This window comes from Opisthocomus hoazin, chromosome 26, assembly GCF_030867145.1.
Source record: "Opisthocomus hoazin isolate bOpiHoa1 chromosome 26, bOpiHoa1.hap1, whole genome shotgun sequence".
Lineage (NCBI taxonomy): Eukaryota > Metazoa > Chordata > Aves > Opisthocomiformes > Opisthocomidae > Opisthocomus > Opisthocomus hoazin.
In genome coordinates, this window is record NC_134439.1 from 4,049,797 (window position 1) to 4,067,801 (window position 18,005).

General features: G+C 59.2%; 1 protein-coding gene across 1 annotated transcript; it reads right to left on the bottom strand.

Moving 5' to 3' along the window:
• Positions 1-1,717: 1,717 nt before the first annotated feature.
• LIMD2 (LIM domain containing 2) lies at positions 1,718-15,620 on the bottom strand. Its single transcript, XM_075443839.1, has 5 exons — positions 15,384-15,620; positions 6,458-6,594; positions 3,503-3,547; positions 3,104-3,243; positions 1,718-2,552 (listed from the first exon to the last, which is right to left on the bottom strand). Exons 2-5 carry the CDS (start codon positions 6,497-6,499, stop codon positions 2,393-2,395), a joined length of 387 nt encoding a protein of 128 aa, XP_075299954.1. The 5' UTR covers positions 6,500-6,594; positions 15,384-15,620; the 3' UTR covers positions 1,718-2,392.
• Between the last annotated feature and the right edge of the window lie 2,385 nt (positions 15,621-18,005).

The following is an 18,005-nucleotide window of genomic DNA, read 5'->3' on the forward strand; positions in this document are numbered from 1 at the left end:
TCTGTGTGCAGTCCCTGCTGTGCTGGCAGTGTGAATCCCCAGGCGATCTCCACCCAGAAGAGCTGACCGACCTGCCCTCTGAACAGCCTTCAGACAAAAAGGAGAAGCAACCTGTCTGGCAGGAGGGATGGCGGGCTCCTGGGGTCAGCCAGCACCGATCTTCGCCCAGATCAGGCGTGCCTGCAGCCGGCTTTGCCAGCGGAGGAGAGCTGCGGGGATGCTGCCGGGCCGTTGGTGAACCCCAGAGCCCCGGAAGGATGCATATGGAGGGAGAAGGACCACAGTGACCTGGGTTAAGAACACATCTCTAGACGTACCATCTTTCCCCCGGGACTCCTATGGACTGCCCATACCTGTCTTTTTCCCCCTTCAGTTCTTAGCTCTGGTTTTACATGGCTGCATCTGGGTTCTCCCAGACCGGAACATGCTCAGCGGGAGCTGATGTTATCAGTTGGTGATGAAGTAGGGGCTCTTGCTGTTGATATGGAAGTCTGTTGCTCTGCTGCTTTGTGTGCCATGTGGGCTCTGAAAAGCCTAATTCACATAGCATGTGAAAGACGTGGGGTTCCGGAACGCTGACTCTTTCACAGAATCACAGAATGTTCAGGGTTGGAAGGGACCTCTGGGGTCACCCAGCCCACCCCCCTGCCCAAGCAGGGTCACCCAGAGCAGGCTGCACAGCACCGCGTCCAGGCGGGTCTGGAATATCTCCAGAGAAGGAGACTCCACAGCCTCCCTGGGCAGCCTGGGCCAGGGCTCCGTCACCCTCAGAGGGAAGAAGTTCTTCCTCGGGTTCAGCTGGAGCTTCCTCTGCTTCAGTTTGTGCCCGTTGCCCCTTGTCCTGTCGCTGGGCACCACTGAACAGAGTCTGGCCCCATCCTCCTGACACCCACCCTGCAGATATTTGTAGGCATTTCTAAGGTCCCCTCTCAGCTTTCTCTTCTCCAGGCTGAACAAGCCCAGCTCCCTCAGCCTCTCCTCGTAGGAGAGATGCTCCAGTCCCCTCCTCATCCTCGTAGCCCTCCGCTGGGCTCTTTCCAGTAACTCCTCATCTTTCTTGAACTGGGGAGCCCAGAACTGCAGATGGGGCCTCACCAGGACAGAGTAGAGGGGAAGGAGAACCTCCCTTGACCTGCTGGCTACACTCCTCTTTAATGCACCCCAGGATCTTACAAATCATGTATGGAGGAAGGAGGTAAATAATAGTTAAACCCAGACTCACCTGCTTTCCCTGCATTAGGCTCTCCAGCCTGGGAGGTCTTATTGGGCTCATTAATTTGTGTGGATTACGCTATCCGATCATCACAGCTCAGCAGATGGGGTTGATCCAAACCAGCCCTTGCATTGCACCGGTCAGCCCAGCTCTGCTGCCCGTGCTGCCCGCTGCGCCGGTGCAGAGTGAGCTCAGCCAGCGTCTGCTCGTGGAGGCAGGGCACGACGTGTGTTGATACGGAGGGGCCACACAGCGTGCGCGGGGCGGAGGGGGGGATCTCAGTCGCAGGATGGTGAATTCCCTTCGAGGGTGGTCTGGGCTCCGTGTGGAAGCTGGCGTGTGGTTACAGCCGGGCTGGGGTGATGCTGGTGGGCAATCTGCAGGCCCGGGTTCAGTCCCCAGAGGACCCGTCTGCCTCAGCCATGACATTACACACGTGTATCCAGGAATGCTTTCTTGACCCGGTGTGGGCAGAGGCTCCTTCCACAGTGACGGGGCAGTAAGGGGCAGACCTGACCGCTGCTCCCACCTCCCCGGACCCCTGGGAACACAGGACAAGACAGGGAAGGCTCGGAGACCTTGTATTACAAAAATAAAAGAGCGCATGGTGCAGTGTCACGCGTGAAGCTGCCGTGCCAGGCTCCAGCGCAGAACGTACCAATGAAAGGCAAATATAAAAAAGACAGACACTGTTAAACAGTCGAAGGGCAACATCCTTAAGGCTGAACAATCCCAGCTGAACTGAGCTGATGTAAACCAAGGACCCTCCTTATTCAGAGCCCCAGCAAGGCAGGATTGGTGTGGCAGGAGCTGGGAGCTCTGCTGTGACTTATAGGCGAGGCTGAGCCCCCAGATCATCTCCTTTTCCATGGTGACAGGCCTGAAATGTGTCAACAGGGCTGGGGTTCCCATGGGGGCAAGTGCTTCTGGTCTGATCTCATCGGTGAGAGGGGCCTACAGAGACCGGGCTTCAGGTCTGTACCCCGGCCACCTCTGCCCTGTCCTTACAGCCTGTCGGACCCCTCTAAGCATCCTCCAAAGCGGGGTGGGCTGCCTCCCTCCCCTTACCACCCACAGGACCTTGGTCCCCTTTGCTTTACATCAGCTCAGTTAGCGCCCGGCTCAGCACTGCTCCGTGCCGTCTCTGCTGGGCTCCAGGGATGGGTGGGCTGGCCCCGCTCACGACGACTTGGTCCCGCTCTCCACCTCCTTGTGCACCCACAGCTCCTTGTGCTGCTTGCGCCCGAAGCCCTCGTCGTAGTTGCCTTTACTCTTGAAGAGCTGCTGGAAGTGGGGCTTGCAGTAGAATTCCCCGTGGAGCGCCGCGTAGCTGCCCAGGCTGGGGAAGGAGGGCAGGGTTAGCTGGGCGCAGGGACTCGGCTGCACGCTGGCAGGGAGCGTGTGGGGCTTGGGGACACTGGGATGGGGAGGAAGGAGCAGGGAACGTGCAGGAGGGACCCTTGGAAAGGGCCAAGGCTCCCTCCAGCCAGCTCGGGAGGTGGGGGGCTGCTCTGAGCAGCCTTAAAGGTCTGTAAAGGATGGGGGTCCTGCAGGGCAGCTCAGCCTTGGCTCTGTGTCGTCCAGCAGGAACCTGTGGCTCAGCTCTGCGTCACCTCAGAGCTCTCTCCCTGCTCTTGAGGGACAAAACTCTTTCTCCATACCAGGTGGGATTTAGCTGAGACTTGGGACCAGGTGGGCAGATAAGCCCCTTTTTTTTTGCTGTGATGAGCGGGCTGGGGGTCCTTAGCTGCACCACAAAAGGAGGAAGGCTGTGATGGGGGGGTGGGTGCACAGTTTGGAAGGGTCTCCCCCACCCAGATGGGGAGGCTCAGGGACACCCATCCAGCTCACCGTCGGCGAGCATGGCGGCAGCCTCCCGGCCCGGCTCACCTGAGCTTGGTGTGGCAGTGCTTGCAGCAGAAGCAGGCGTTGTGGAAGACGAATTTATCCGCCACCAGCCGCTCCATGGGGTAGACAGTTTTCTGGCAGGCAGTGCACATCTCCTTCACTTGCGCCTTCAGGCTGAAGGACTGGGCAAGGGGACACCAAAGGGAGAGAGGGTGAGGAAGGGGTTTGGGAGATCTTGTGCCTGGCTCCCAGCCCAGCCCTCTTCCCTAACATTCGTGCTGCCATTTGCTGGAGCATTGCTTGGCGTGAAGCAGCCCCGTCTCCCCTCGCCCTCCCTGTACTGCTCCACTGGTGCTGGGCTGGGTTGGTGCTTGGGCCTCAGGCTTTTGGTCCTTCCCCCCCTCGCTGTGAGTCAGTAGGATGCGGTAAAACTGCAGGTACCTTGGAGCGCTGCACTGTGCTGCCTCCTGAGTTGTTCTTTGCCTCCTAAGAAAGGAAGAAGAGAAATCAAAATGAGAGCCTGGACTGACAAAAACATTGAATAGTGCTGAATTGTGCGTAGGGAGGAGCAGCAGCAGATGGGTCCGGGCAGCTGAGCGGCCGGACCCTGGGGCACCCAGCAGCCGCTGTCACAGGCAGTGACCCGCTCTGAACTCGCTTGCCAAAGGCCATGACCTCCGTCGTGTGCGAGTTCCTTCCTGCGCTGTGGTGCTTTTCCCAAAGAGAAGAGAAGGAAGAGAGGAAAATAGAAAGAGGGGAAAACATTTGCATGTTGCAGAGAGGGAACTAGGCAGCAGGAGGCTGTGGGGCTTGGCAGAGCCGCCAGCTCTCATCCAGCACTGCTCCCTGAGGCCTCTGTCTCGGACATCAGAGCATGCCATGGCTTTTTTCTTTCACGGCCAAGGTATAGACCTCTTTTGTGGTGGTAGTACCCAGGCACAGATCCAGGAGATGTCACAGCATAGGCACTGCAGAGCACAACCCCATCGTGACAACCCTCCCTTGCTCCCAGTAACCACTGATGAGTGGCTCTCACGGTCTGCAGGGGTTACTGTCCTTGGCTACCCCGTGCAACCACTGCACGTGTCTCACAGAGTCACAGAATGTTCAGGGTTGGAAGGGACCTCTGTGGGTCACCCAGTCCAACCCCCTGCCCAAGCAGGGTCACCCAGAGCAGGCTGCACAGCACCGCGTCCAGGCGGGTCTGGAATATCTCCAGAGAAGGAGACTCCACAGCCTCCCTGGGCAGCCTTGGCCAGGGCTCTGTCACCCTCAGAGGGAAGAAGTTCTTCCTCGGGTTCAGCTGGAGCTTCCTCTGCTTCAGTTTGTGCCCATTGCCCCTTGTCCTGTCACTGGGCACCACTGAAAACTGGTCTCGGACCACAGAAGGCTGGCAGTAGCCTCTCGGGAACAGCAGCAGCAAAGCAGAGGAGCCTGCTTCCAGTTCCCGGGGCCAGTTTGGGTCTGGGATGGGCGGAGAGGGGGAAAGGGCTTTGCAGAGCTGCTGCGGCACAAGCCCCTGGCAGAGCTCCTGCTGTGACCTGCACTGGCTCGTCATCACCTGCTGGCTTCTGCATCTCCTGCCAGCGGCTCTGCTTTGGTGCGAGGTGCTGCTCCTGCTCCTTCTAGTCAGCATTTACCCCACAGTGCAGGAGAGTGAGAATTAACCCTGCTGTTGCTGGAAGTGCACAGGGCAGTGCTGCTGGAGGGGGTCTTTGCCTGCAGTTGGAGGGTGGTCGACCGCCCGTTCCCCCAGGGCGTAACTGGGGTGCCCCTCGCTCTCAGGGAGCACGTTGTGCTGGTTCCTCCTCAGCGGATGTTTTGTTTCTGAGTTCCTCTGCTGACCCCGTTATCAGCCCGTCACGCTGCTGGGCGACGCAGGAAACGCCTGCGCCGTCAGCGAGACGGAGAAGCCTCCTCGGGTCCCTGCGGGCTCTGCCTGTGCGTGTGTGTGGAGGGCAGGAGGGGCAGCCGGCCGCGGTCGGAGTCAAAGACGTGCTCCACAGCAGCTTGGTGGGCACAGAAGTGACTCGGACCCTGCAGCTGCAGGAGGGGCAACGGGGCAGAGAGATCCGAGCACTGAGGTGCCTGTACCTCTGCCCCCAGGATTTTGGAGCAGCATCTCCCATCTGCAGCTGCAACAACTCATCTTCTCCCAAATCCCATCCCGCTCGCCCCTGCGCTTCCCCGGCTGTGCAGCCCCGCAGCCCCGCACCCTCCCCAAGCTGGCTGTGCAGGCACCCACTGGGTCAGCAAGTATGTTAGCCTGCCTTTGCACTGAGGAAAATGCTCCCTTCTTCTTTCCAACAGCCAGGATCAAAGGGGTAAACAGACTTTTTAGCAAAGTGGACCAGCCAGGACCACTTTACAGCAGACCGGCTCACCCTTTGCGCTGTTTGTTCCCAAGGTTGGGGCAGTGCGACCCCAGAATGTCACCCTGCTGCCTCCTTGTCCTTCCTCTCCCTGCTGCTTTGGCTCTGCTTGGCCAGCACTGCCCCATCTCTCTGCCCCCAGGCTGAGCTTCCAGCCCCGTTCCTCCTGCTTTGTCTTTCCCCATCGTTTCTCCTTTGTATTTTTGGAAACAGTTTGTCTAAGAGACGCACAGGAAACTCTCACTTTGCTGAGCTGCCCCTGCAGACGGTTCCCAGCTGCTCTGGTTGACTGAGGTCAGGGACGTGATTTTCCTCTCACTCCCACAAGGCTGGAAGGCCAAGCCAAAGTCAACAGCGGGACATGGGCAGCAAGGACACTCAGGCCGCGTAACACCAGTGGCATCCCTCAGAAATGGTAAAACGACCGCAGGTGCTCTCCTGGGGTTAGGATTTAAGATACTGTTTCCAGCCTCAGCTGACCAGAGCTAAGGAAAACGCTGCCTCTTCGGAGCTGGAATGCATCCGTTCCCAAGGCTGCAGGCAATCCACCGTTGCTCGTCACTTCTCGGCAGCCTTCTGGCTCCGATCAGGCACACTATCTATTTCGTATCTGATATATCCTCCCTCGGGGAAGGGCCATATCCTGTCCCAGCAGGAGATGTTCTTGAGCCTTTATGTTTTTCCATCTCCAATCACTCCAATCCTAAGCAGCTCGCATGCTCTCAATTGTGATCAGAGAAAGCCATGGAAACACAAACAAACAGACGGCGACTGGAGACGAGAGCAGGGTGAGCAGCTCTGTACAGACCAGAGCCTGGATGCTGGCGTTGCAATGTGCTCAGCAAACAGCACCTTCTGCTGGAACATTCCTGGCCCCGGTTTTGTTGTTTGAGTAGCAGTGACGGTGCCTTTGATCACCCTAAAATGTCAGGTCCAGAATACAGCTTCTGTACACAACCCTCCATCCCTGAGAACCAAAACCCGGGCTGAAATTCCCATATGAACTGCAGGGGATGCTACGTACATGAGTCGGGGGTGGGCTGGCGGGTCCTGTGGCCTGGAACATGGTTCCTTCCCTTCCTCCGTCTGTTTAATCCTGAGCTTGAAGTTTGTGGGCCGACGTTCCCTGGGGAGGTGTCTAAGACAGACCTCTTGCAACACCTGGAAAGGAAATGTCAACAGGAGCATGGCTGGTTTCATCACCCCAAACCCGGCGGCTGTCTTGCTTTGTGGGAGCTGGTGTGTAACACCAGCATGCTAAAGCTTCGTCCGTGGGGTCCGTGCAGCCTCTTCAGTCTAGGGATTTCTTGAGGGGTTCAAGAGATTTAGGCCCACCAGCCTGGACTGGCGGACAGAAGATGTAGGTCTGGAATACTGCTCAGTTCTGGGAAGCTGGCGGGTGACCCAGGACACAGAGATGGAGCTCAGTAGTTCTAGTCCTCTAGTCCCCTACAGAGACACTGGGCAAGGATGGGAGAGGGCTGCTTGGAACATGAGCAGAAGGTGATGTGATGGCTGCTGCTCCAAACCCACGAGTGGAAGGCAACTGCCAGGCAACGGCCAAGCCGTTCGCAGCAAGGCCACGACTCCCAGCCAGAGCCGCTGTCCTGCCAAGGCAGCGAAACCAGCGCCCAGTGTCTCACTAAGGTAACCACTGAAGGACTGGTGTTGCTGGAGCAAGGACTGTGGTTTGAGTTTAATTTTAGCCCAGAAAAGCCTTGCTGAACAGAGCAGGTCACAGCTCAGCAGAGCGAGTGACGGGGATTTTGTCTTCCCTGGGGAGCCCACGTTGGCTTTAGGCTGAGCCCCGTGAGCTGTGGCCTCTGCGCGAGGTGCTGAGTGCCCAGCAGGATGAGCCGGACCGGTCTCGGACCAGTTCTGCTGCAGCACAGAAAAAAACCCACCAGCACTGCAAATCACTCCTTTTGGTAAAAATTAGCTGAAAAGGCACTGACTGAACCTTAGGGGTTTTTCCCCATGGTGCCTTATCTTCAAAACACCCATAAAAGGTCAGACTTGATGAGCCCTGTTTTGCATCCTCGAGGCAGAGCTGTGGGGCTGAGCAGATGATGCGAGGGAGGAGCAGAGCAGGGAAGAGGGGGGTGAAGGGGTGGCTGTGTGGCTCTGCCATGATGGGGATGTGCTGGGGGCTGGGAAACCAGTCTTGGGCTGCTTTCCTCTCCTACTGAAACCTCTTGTCCTCATATTGTCACCCCAATAACTTCCCTGCTGCCCAGGGGCTAGGGTAGAGCCTGAGAAAGCCCCGGGGCAGGAGACGTGCAGGGATGGAGGGCTTGGGGCAGGGGATATCCCCGCAGTGCCAGTCTCACGGTGACATTTGCAAACAAGCCCTGCGTTTGGGGGGCTCTTTGGCTGCCTAAAGAGTCCCAGCACCCAGCAGCTGACACCAGGCTTGCATTCTGCCTATCAAAGCACCCCAAATTAGTGGCTGCTTTCAGAGGTGGGACCTTCGCTCCAGGTCCTGAGCAGTGGTGGGTGGGCTGGGCTCCCCCTCGCAGCCCTGGGGGGCTGGATGGCCCTTGTCGCAAATGTTTCACAGCCTCGTCTAAGAATACGGCTCCAATTTTACCTAAATCATTTCCCGTCTCCTCTGCGGTTTGCTTGTTATTTCCTGCTCGCCGAGCGGGGCGGATGGCAGCACGCGGGCGGCTGCTGCCGTACCCGGCGTGTGCCAGGGGCCAGGGCAGAGCCGGCCAAGGAGCGGCCCTTGCAGCAGGGGCTCGTGGCCCAAGCCCATGGTCCCTCTCTGCCCCCCATTCCCTGGGACAGGACCTTCCCTCTCATGTCTCCGGCATCTGTACGGTGCCTGCAGCCCAGCACAGACCCCGAGGGGGATCTGAGGAACCCAGAAAACCTGGCGTCCTTACCCCATGCACACCTATAACGCGGACGCACAACCCTCTCCCTTTCCACCTGCCGTTCACCTTCTCCCCTGCCTTTGCCACACACAATTCTCCACCCCCAGCATCCCTTCCTCTTCCCTCACAGCTCGTTTCCCTCCCCTGCCCCAGCCACCTTCTTTCTCTTGGTTTCCCCAGTGTCTCCATCATCCCCTTCTTGCCCTTTTCCATAAGCACGCGCTCCCTGGCTCCTTCCATCTACTATTCGTTCCTTTGCTTCTCTTGCCCCCCAAACCCTGTTCCCTTCAATGCCATCCCATCTACCCTCCCCCATGGCTTGGTGTTCTCCATCCAGCCTCATCCTCCAGGTCTTAACATCCCTCTTCACATCCCTCTGCCCCCATCCCTCTGCCCCTCCGTGCCCATACCCTGCCCGCAGCCCCGTGCCCACGCTCTCCCAGCCTTCGCTTCAAACCAGAGGTCCCCTCGGCGTAGCTGCACTACGGGCATCTGAGTAGAAGTTGCTAAACATCCTTCCTGCTGAAGGACAGGAGGCAAGAGGAGAAATCTCGAAGGGGAAGGGTGTGCTGAAGTGATAAGGGAAACAGAACAAGTTAGAAACCGCAGGAGGGTTTCTAGGAGGCTCTCAGCTGCTGTCATGGCTCTTCCAAGGAGCCATTAGTCTGCTCAGGATGGGATATGAGCCCAAGGCAGTCAGCACAAGCCGTCTTGAGTCGAGGAGCAGCACAGGCTTTGCTTAAGGACGTGCTGCCACACTAATATTACAAAGCCTTCAGCATTGCTGGGGCAGCCCTCCACCGCGCAAGGGGGGCCCGCTGATTTTCTGAGGAGCGCAGAGGGCCTCTGTGACAAAGCAAGAAAGCCAAGTCCAAGCCCCCACAGTGGAGGCTGACACCATAACTGCTAGATCTGACTCCTCCAAACCTCTGTTTCCTAAGGCTCTTAGCCACCTACGCAGCCCGGGAGGAGCAGGATCGAGGACTGTCCTCTCCTGGTTGTGCAGCCAGAAATTCCAGGCATCTGACTCAGGACACGGTGAGAACCCCTTTGCCTTACGGCCTTCATTCTTCATGCCCCTCCAGGAAGCATCGGATGGCTGGTGTGGACAAAAAAAACCCTTTCTGCAAAGGATCTGGGCTTGTGCTGTCTACCCAGGGAGACGGAGCAGCTTCTGATGGCAGCACTGGTGGCCACATCATGGCAGAGGCAATGGGAGGTGGATCTCGCTGTGCTCCAGAGACGTGGCACCACAGCGGGCAGGATGCAAGTGGTGCCTGAGCTGCCAGCTCTGCCTGCCCAGGTCATCACCAGCAGCTGCCGGTCCTGCCTGGGGGGCTTTTTTGGTGATCTTGACAAATAGGAGTTCGACTCAGGAGCTTGGGGTTGGAGCTTGGTTGGCATCCGCGGGGGACAGCAGCTGGAGAGCTGCCACCGTTCTGTCTTTGGGCACCAACCGGGGAGCGGTTTGGGTCAAGGAGGCAACGTCCATCCCAGAAGCTGCTCGGCCGCAGAGATTTTGCCTTGCAGCCTCTGCCGTCCCCTCGCACCTTCCTGCCTGACCGTGGGGGCAGCTGTAGGGAGGCAGAAGCATCTGGGGTGGCCCTTCAAGGAAATTCCCCGATGCCCCCAGTGGCGACCTGCCTCCGAAGCGTCGCGTTTCCCGCAGCCAGGACGGGTGCAGGGAGCCTTTCCCCCCTTCCCGCGGCTGCCCTCGACTCAGAGCCGGCCTGCTCCCAGCGGGCCCCCAGCCCGGCGCTGCCGAATGGCCCCTCCGAAAGCCGATGGGTTTCCGGCAGGGGAAAGCAGTGTGACTGCGGAGGGCGAGAGGCCCCTTGCTGTCAGATGGTTCCCATTAGCAGCCCTGCGAAGTGTGTGTTTACTGCTGGGATCGCTGTGCCGTTGCGAGAGGCTCTCCCAAAGGCAAAGGGCGGCGTGGGGGATCCGGGCCCCTTCCTCCTCCATGCTGGGAGGATGTGGAGTTTCCCCGGCAGCGCGGCGAGGCACGGGCAGGGGCTCAACACCTCGGGGAGGCTGGCAAGCCTCTCCCCTGGGAAACCATGGGGGAAGCCGATCGCTGTGGGGACTGACGTCCCCGAGATCGTGTGCAGGATTAGTGCAGCCCACACACACGGGACGGACGCTGACCCTCCAGCTCCATGGCCAGCTCAGCCCGGGGTCTCTCTCAGCAGGGCGCGTGGGGAGGAGGTGAAGAGGAGCTGGAAGAGCCTGTCTCCTGAGCCTGGGAGTCACCAGCTCACTGCCCTGCTGGCCCCTGTTCCTGCATCCCTGGGGCTTCGTGGTCAGTCCATACCATGAAATAAAGCGTGGTGCAGAGTCGGGTTAAGCGGGCCAGCGCCAGGACTTGGCACAGCACGGGCAGGGAAGGGGGCACAGCGTCCCCAGTGCTGCTGCAGCTTCTCAAGCGTGGAAAGAGATAGGGAGATGCGGTTTAGGGGGGATGAAGGAGTGAGCCTTGTGGTCATGGCTCGAGCTTCAGCCATGGAAGACCTTAATTCAGCTTCAGGTCTTGTCTCCTTCTGTGGCTTCAAGCCAACCCCTTGACCTCACCAGTACTTGAGAGCCAGGACAGGTACCTGCTGGCTTGACGCAGTGTGGAGGATGCCAGGGAGGAGCAGCCAGACCATGTCTACTGACACCACTACCCTGCCCCTCAGGTTTCTGGAGAGCAGCCCCACCACACGGACCTGTCCCTGCCTCCACCCCACGGCACGGAGCTACCTTCCACCAGCCTGCCCCCCTAATCCGCTTTCCATCCACATTCTGTGCCCAGGCTGCCTCTTGAAAGGCTGCCAGTGGGCAGGAAATCTGCAGCCGAAATGCTGAGGGATGCTGACAAGGAATAGTTGTGGGGAGGAACAGGGCTGCCTTTGTCAGGGCAACAATGGAGGACCCGCACGAGCGAGGAGGGAGCCCGAGGGAAGCCCCTGCCCACCCACTCTGCTCTCCCACCTTCGTCCCTGCCTCGGCTTGCCTCCGCTGAGGAGGAGGTGCACAGCCCTGGAAGGACCAGGGCCAAGGGGGACCGGGCTGGTCCCCAGCCCCTGCCTCTCAGCGACGGGGCAGATGGGTCAGGAGGATGCTGCTGGGACTCATCTGTTTTCCAGAAGCAGAAACTGAAGGCACGGAGCAGCCCATTCCCGTGACCGTGGCCATGTTTAATGGCATCCATTAAGAATCATCGTCTGAAGGGAGTCTCTGCTCCCTGGGACCTCCTGTCTTGCTCAGAGCTCAGATAGAGCAGGCAAACAGAGCAGAAAGCCTGCCAGGAGGATGAGAAGAGTGTCTTTTCCAGGCAGAGACAAATCCCTCTCAGCAGTGCCAGATGACAAAGCAGGCGTAGTGGCCAAAAATTGCAGGTTGGGCGGTGGATGTTGGACGTTAGGCAAAGCTGCTTCACTGGGAGAAAGGCTTGGGAACTCTGCAGCGTGGTACTAATTAAGTGCAATATGAACCTAGTGCAAACAAGCACAACAGGCAAATAGCGGTTCGTGCTCCCTCCCTCCCCTTTGCAGTTTTTCCGTAGTCTCTTCATAAACCATGCTCCACCTGGAAACCTCACCTTCTGGTTTCCTCCATAAATGTATATCCATTTACTGTTATACTGGCGTTAGGATCCTAGTTCTTCTCCCACCATAATATTTGCCTCTCAGAGGGGTTCATAAAGAGTAATCATATTCTTTGTCAGTCTTTTTTTAGCAGAACAAGCCAATTCCTTTTAATCTGTTCTCATAAGGTGGGTTCTCTGTTCCTACAGCCACCTTGGTGGCCCGCTGCAAGTAGGTGAGCTGGCCTGGATGCACCACACTGAAGGAGATCTCAGACCTTTGTACTCTGGTACAAACACTCCTCTGGCACCCCCGAGAACATCTGGCCTGGTGTGCTCTTCCTCTGTCGCCTCTGCCAGAAATCCTAGATGCTCTTTCTTCTTCAGTGCCCTCCACTTGCTGAAGTCCCTCCAGGCTACCGCAGCTTCGTGTTGCAGCTGCCCAAGTGCCTGCTGTGGCACAGCTCTACTTCAGGCATTTCTGGGACTCCGGTCTCATCCTCCTGTTTGCTGGTCTGGTTTTTTTCACCGTGGGCAGATCTCCTGACTGCTAAAGGGACTGTTAACAAGTTCAGTCGCTTCATCTCTCATTATTGGAGGATCCAAGTGTCCTCCTTCCGTTTTGCTGTCTCTTCCCTATCCTCTTTCCTATCTCCACTTTAATTAGTCATTTGCTTGTATCAAGTGCTTTCCTTAAACCCAGATTCGTGAGGCCGTGTTGATTCAGAAGTTATCATACCCAAGGGAGATACTGAGCCCACTTGCCATGATCTGTGTTAAAACCATGCTGCATTTGATTCTGCTGCCTAACCTGTTCTAGAAACTCACCTTTTACTGTACTCCAATTAGTGGACCTGTAATTGCCTGTAATTTCCCCTTTCCCCAAACATAACCTGTAAATGTTGGCTAATCTCCTCTCGTGGAATATCACCTGTAAAACACCGGACTTCGGACTTGCATTTCCTATGTGGGTTAGCCCGTATCTTAAGCAAGGCTCTGAGAGAGCCCTGCCAGTCCCTCGTGAGAGCTTCTGCTGCTTCGCTGTCTGCAGATGCAGCAAGAGCAGGAGCGAGCCCTGTTCCCAGCACCCCAAAACACAGCACAACCACTTTCCGTGGTCCCTGTCTCCCCACCACCCCTGTGAGAGCTGCGGTGGCCTCCTGCGTTTGCTGTCCAACACGCAGATTGTGTCCAGAAAAAAAAAAAGTGCCACCAAAAACATATTTGTAGGTTAAATCTATCTCAAAAGATCGTTCTTTTTGAGCTGCCCTGACTATGTTCAGCCTTCACCTCCATCCTCCGTTTTAGGATCCAAGATGCCAAACAGCCCAGTAGAGGATCTGGTGCTCTGCGAGGCCACCAGACTTCAGTGGAGCAGTGAGTGTGCTGGGAAAAGCCAGCCCTGGAGAGGCACAGCAGAGGTTGCTGAGGCTCCTTGTGCCTGAAAACCCCTGAGCTGGCCAGATGGAGAGGGTTAGGGGCACACCAGAGGGTGAGAAATACGTCTAAAGTGCGCTTAATATTGATGGCGATAATCCCTTCACCCAGATTTAATGTTTTCCATCCCAGCGCTTTTGCTAGCAGCTAGGTAAGCTCTGCAACACCCCCAGATGGCTGATAAAAATGACTTATTTGGAAAGTGAAAGGCAAACACCTCTGGGGGAACATGGCAGCTGCCTGACAATGGACAACCACCCTGCAAAAGCTGAGGATGGGCAAAATAGAAAAGAAAAACCCTGTTGCCATGTAGGACCGGAGGGAGTAGGTGTAGGCTCACGGGACTGACTCGCTGGAGGAAACCAGAAGAGGAACTCCCTTCCCTAATGAGAAGTCTCGTGGGATTTTTCTTGACCAAAAAAGGTCAGAAACCTAGTTTTGAGGTGTATGAAAAAGAAGATGCATCCAGTCACTTTGCAAAGCCCAACAGGCTGGTTGTGACAGACCCTCACTCCTTAACGGGGAATTTGCTTCTTGCAGGGCTCCCATTTGTAAAGGACGTTAACACTGGAGCTGTTTCGGACTAGGCTTGATTGGTTGCCCTGCAATTATTCTGTAATCTACGTTAATAATGCTGCAGATGTACTACTCCTGGCCTTAAATACACGACAGCTCAGCTGGGGCACCAGATGTCTTCCCTGCGAGAGCCCTCACACGATGTCTTCGGTGGACAAAGCCCAGTTTCCAAAGCATGATCCAGGCTGCTGAATGATCATGTTCTTTCGAAATGGATACCGACCCCATGAACAAAAATCAGCAGACAATTGATCAAAAATATGACCTACAAGGTAGCTTAGCTTGTCTCAAGTGATCCAAGGGGATCAGACAGGCTCAAAACGTGGTAGTTACAGCACCGGACTGAGCCTGGGGAGACCTGGACTTGATTCCCAGCTCTGCTGATAATTTTGGGGTGACAGCGGACCAATAATTTCATTTTTTCTGTTCTCATCCCCCGCCCTCCCCCCCCCCCCCCCGATGAAAACAGAGCTGCTCTCCTTTGTGAAGCCCTGGGAGATGCCTGGCTGTGCAGGGTTATGGCAGAGCTCAGGGTATTTGTGTTGTTATTAAATCTCACAGTCGTGCAACAGCCTCCCCAGGGGAGTGATGAAAGACCTGTCGCTGGAAAGGTTTAAAGCCAGGCTGGATGAGGCGGCAGGAGACACGCCGTTGAGAATTAGCAAGCGTTAACGAAGGGGGGGAGAAGGGAGCTGGGATCTAACAGGTTTTCTTCCATCTCTGCTCTTTCTGATCAGCGTGATAAACGGATCTGTCCGGCCCCCCTCCGGCACATACTGCACCACACAACAAAGAGGGAACTGCAGCCCAAACGGGGAGCCCCGCCACGCTGCACCCCCAGACGCCCGCTGCAGCGGACGCGGGGAGCACCGGCCTCCGCTCGCTCTTGTCCCCGGGATGCGCTGGGTGCAAGCCCCTCGCCCCCCCGGCCCACGGGGTGCTCGCCCCCCCTTCGGACCATCGCTCCCCAGCAGGCTCCTGGAGCTGGGACAGCGTCTCCTCGCCCCCACCTGACCCCGGCGAGGCCACCTGGGCCAGGAACAGACCCCCCCTGTTCTTCCCCCCCCCCCCCCCCCCCCGAATCTGCCTCCCGTGACCACCTCAGCCGAGCCTGCCCCCACAGCGAACAAAGTTCCCAACGCATCTGGGTGGGATCTTATCCCGGGGGGGGGCAGGGCAGGGGGGATGAACCCCCATCCATCGGCGGGGTGGCTCCTGGCCAGCGGTGCTGCTTCCCGGGGCTCTCCCGGTCTTTGCCTTCCTCCCTCCTCTCCATCCCTTTCTCCCTGGGCGCCTGCCTCTTCCTCCCTCCCCACCGCTGGGTCTTGCTTTCTCCTCCAGCTCTCCCACCGCTGAGCAGAGCCTCAATCGACGGCGATCCTCGGGGTGGAGGAACCCCCTCGCTCCCCACATCTCGGGGACCATCATTGTCTCCCACCGAGCCGCCCGCCGCCTCGCAGCCCCGTTGTTCTCCACCAGCGAAGCCTCACCATATGCCTGGGCTCCTCACGGCGACGCCGAGCGGGAGGGTCTCACCCCGGCAGGGTGGGTCTGTCCGGCGGTGGGTCTGTCCGGCCGTCCCTGATGGCAGGGGGTTCTCGCTCCCCTTCTCACCGTCGCGGAGGCCGGGGCTGTGGGAGCGGGAGCCGTTTCCTGCGAGCTCCCACGGCCGCCTCGCCAGCCCTTTTATCGCCGGGCTGCCGCGGTGATTGGCTCTCGGCGTTGAACCGTCTTCCAGCCGCTTGCTCCTTTGTGTGAAGCCAACCTCTAACCCCAAACCTTCCCCAGCTCCTCTCTGCCCGGGATCCCTCTCCCCAGTTCCCCCCTGGACCCCCACAGCCTCCCCAACCCAGCCACCGACCCCAAGAACTCGCCTCCGTCTTCCTCCCCGCTGGCAGCGTGCGTGCAATTACCCCACCGGCGTAATTAGCTTTTGCCCAGCCTCTCCCCCCACCATGTTCTGCATATGCAGACGAGCTTCTCTCAAGACTTTGGACATGGCCTTGGCGCTCTCCGCCTGGCTCTGTCCCACTCGTGTAAGGTTTCCTTCGAGCATCCTGGAGCATCCCGTCCCTCCAGGGTCTGCGAAAGCCCAACTCACCCCCCCAGCCCCCGCAGACTGCAGAGGAAGGATCTCATCAGGCAGCAGCAGGAAAGGGGGATCCCAACCCCCCCAGCTCCTCACCCCCCTGGGGGGGTAAAATGGAGCGGCGTTGGTTTCAGAAGTCCGGGTTTTCCTCCACGGGGAGCTGCGGGGCCGTGCGTGGGAGCGGTGCTGTGCGTGGCGTCCGGTCGCTCTGCCGGGGCAGGTTCTCGTGGGGCGAGCCAGGTCGCTGCCTGGACCGTAGGGCAGCTTCCCCGGGGCTTTGGGACCGGGTGGGTGAAGTCTGGAGGGCTGGGATTTCCCCAGGAACGGGGCAAAATGTTAGGAATAGGTAGCTTAAATATTAGTGATTAAAACCTGAAGGGAGCTCAGAGGCGGCTTGAGGGCAGCCGGGGAAGCCGGGGTGGCCGTGAGCCGGCAGAAAGGCAGAGGGACCCCGCGGCTCTGAGAAATTCACCCTGAGCTCCTGAACCCCTCCAGCGGGGGATAAACGGGGCCACAACACGCGACGGAGCGGTGGGGAGAGCTTTGACAGCGGTGCTGCAGGAACAAATACTCTGGGTTGGGCTCCTCAACGCAGCGCGGTGCCGCTGGCGAGAGCCGAACGCCGGCTGGAGATGGCCCCAAGCCCGCGGCCAGCGGCGGAGGCCGGTGATCGTTGTGCGCAGAGTTTATCCGCAATTCCCCGCACGCAAAAGCCGGTTAAGGAATTTATGGCGGCGTTTGCAGGACAGGGAGCCGGCTGCAATAAGATTGATCACCTCTGTCGCTCTGCGTTGCCCGAATAGCATCTGTGATGGAAAGGCCCGCTGCCACCGAGCGCGAGTAAGAGAGGAGCGTGACTCGACGGGAAGGTCAGCGGTCGCCGTGTACGTACGGCGCGGCGGGAGACCCGCGGGGCTGCGGCAGCCGGGGTCCATCGGGGCACCGGGAAGAGCGGGAGAGCGACCGAGGTGTCGCCACGCTACCCCGAGACGAGGGCCGGTGCGCGGGGAGCCGGCAGCGAGCCGTGTGCTGCCCCGGGCTCCGGGCACCCCCATGGTCTGCAGCCCCTCCCCACACCATCGCCCCGGGGCTGGGGGCCCAACCCGGCACCCACCCATGGGGGACGCAGGGTGGGTGCAGAGCCCACGGCCCGTGGGAGCTCCCCCAGAGCCCTTCCCGCGGCCGCTGCGCCTGTACACGCACCGGCACACGTGTGCACACACATGTGTGTGCATATGCACATGTGTACATGGGCGTGCGCATACATGTACATGCATGCAGGTGCACCCACATGCACACACGCACACCCTTGTGTGCACTTACACACCCACGCATGCAGATGCCACACATACACACGCACCCATGTGCACACATGCACACCCACACATGCACAGATGCCGCACACACATGCACACACGCACGCCCATACGTGCACACCCCTGCACACCCCTGCACACCCCCGCACCCACACCAGCACAGGCACACCAGCGTGCCCCTGCGCTCACACGCGTGCACGCCCACGCCCCCGCGCACACCTCTGCGCACACGCGTGCACACGGACAAGCACACACGTGTGTTCACACGCACGTGCACACGCTCGTGCCTGCGGGGTGCTCCGGGCTGGGGGTGCTGGGGCTCAGTGCCTTGTCCCGTTGCTATGGCGACGGGGAAGGCCCCCAGCAGCCCGCCAGGCCCAGAGGAGGAGGAGGGGGAACGGGATGGGGCGGGGGGGGCCCCGGGCCTCGCCCCTCGCTGCAGCCGCTGCCGGGCTCGGAGGCCGCGGGCAGGAGACGGGGGGGGGGGGGGCCGGCCGGGGGGCACAGGGGAGCGCGGGGGGGCGGGGAAGAGGCGGCCCAGGGGACCCCCGTGGGGCTTGGGCAGCCCCGGGACCCCCCCGCCCGCCTCGGCCCCCCGCTCCCTCCCCCGCCGGCAGGCGGCGCCCTCCCGCCGGGGCGCCGCTCCCCCCCGGGGCCCCGCCCCTACGCTCGGGGCGCCCAATCCTCCTGGCCCGCAGGGGGCGCCG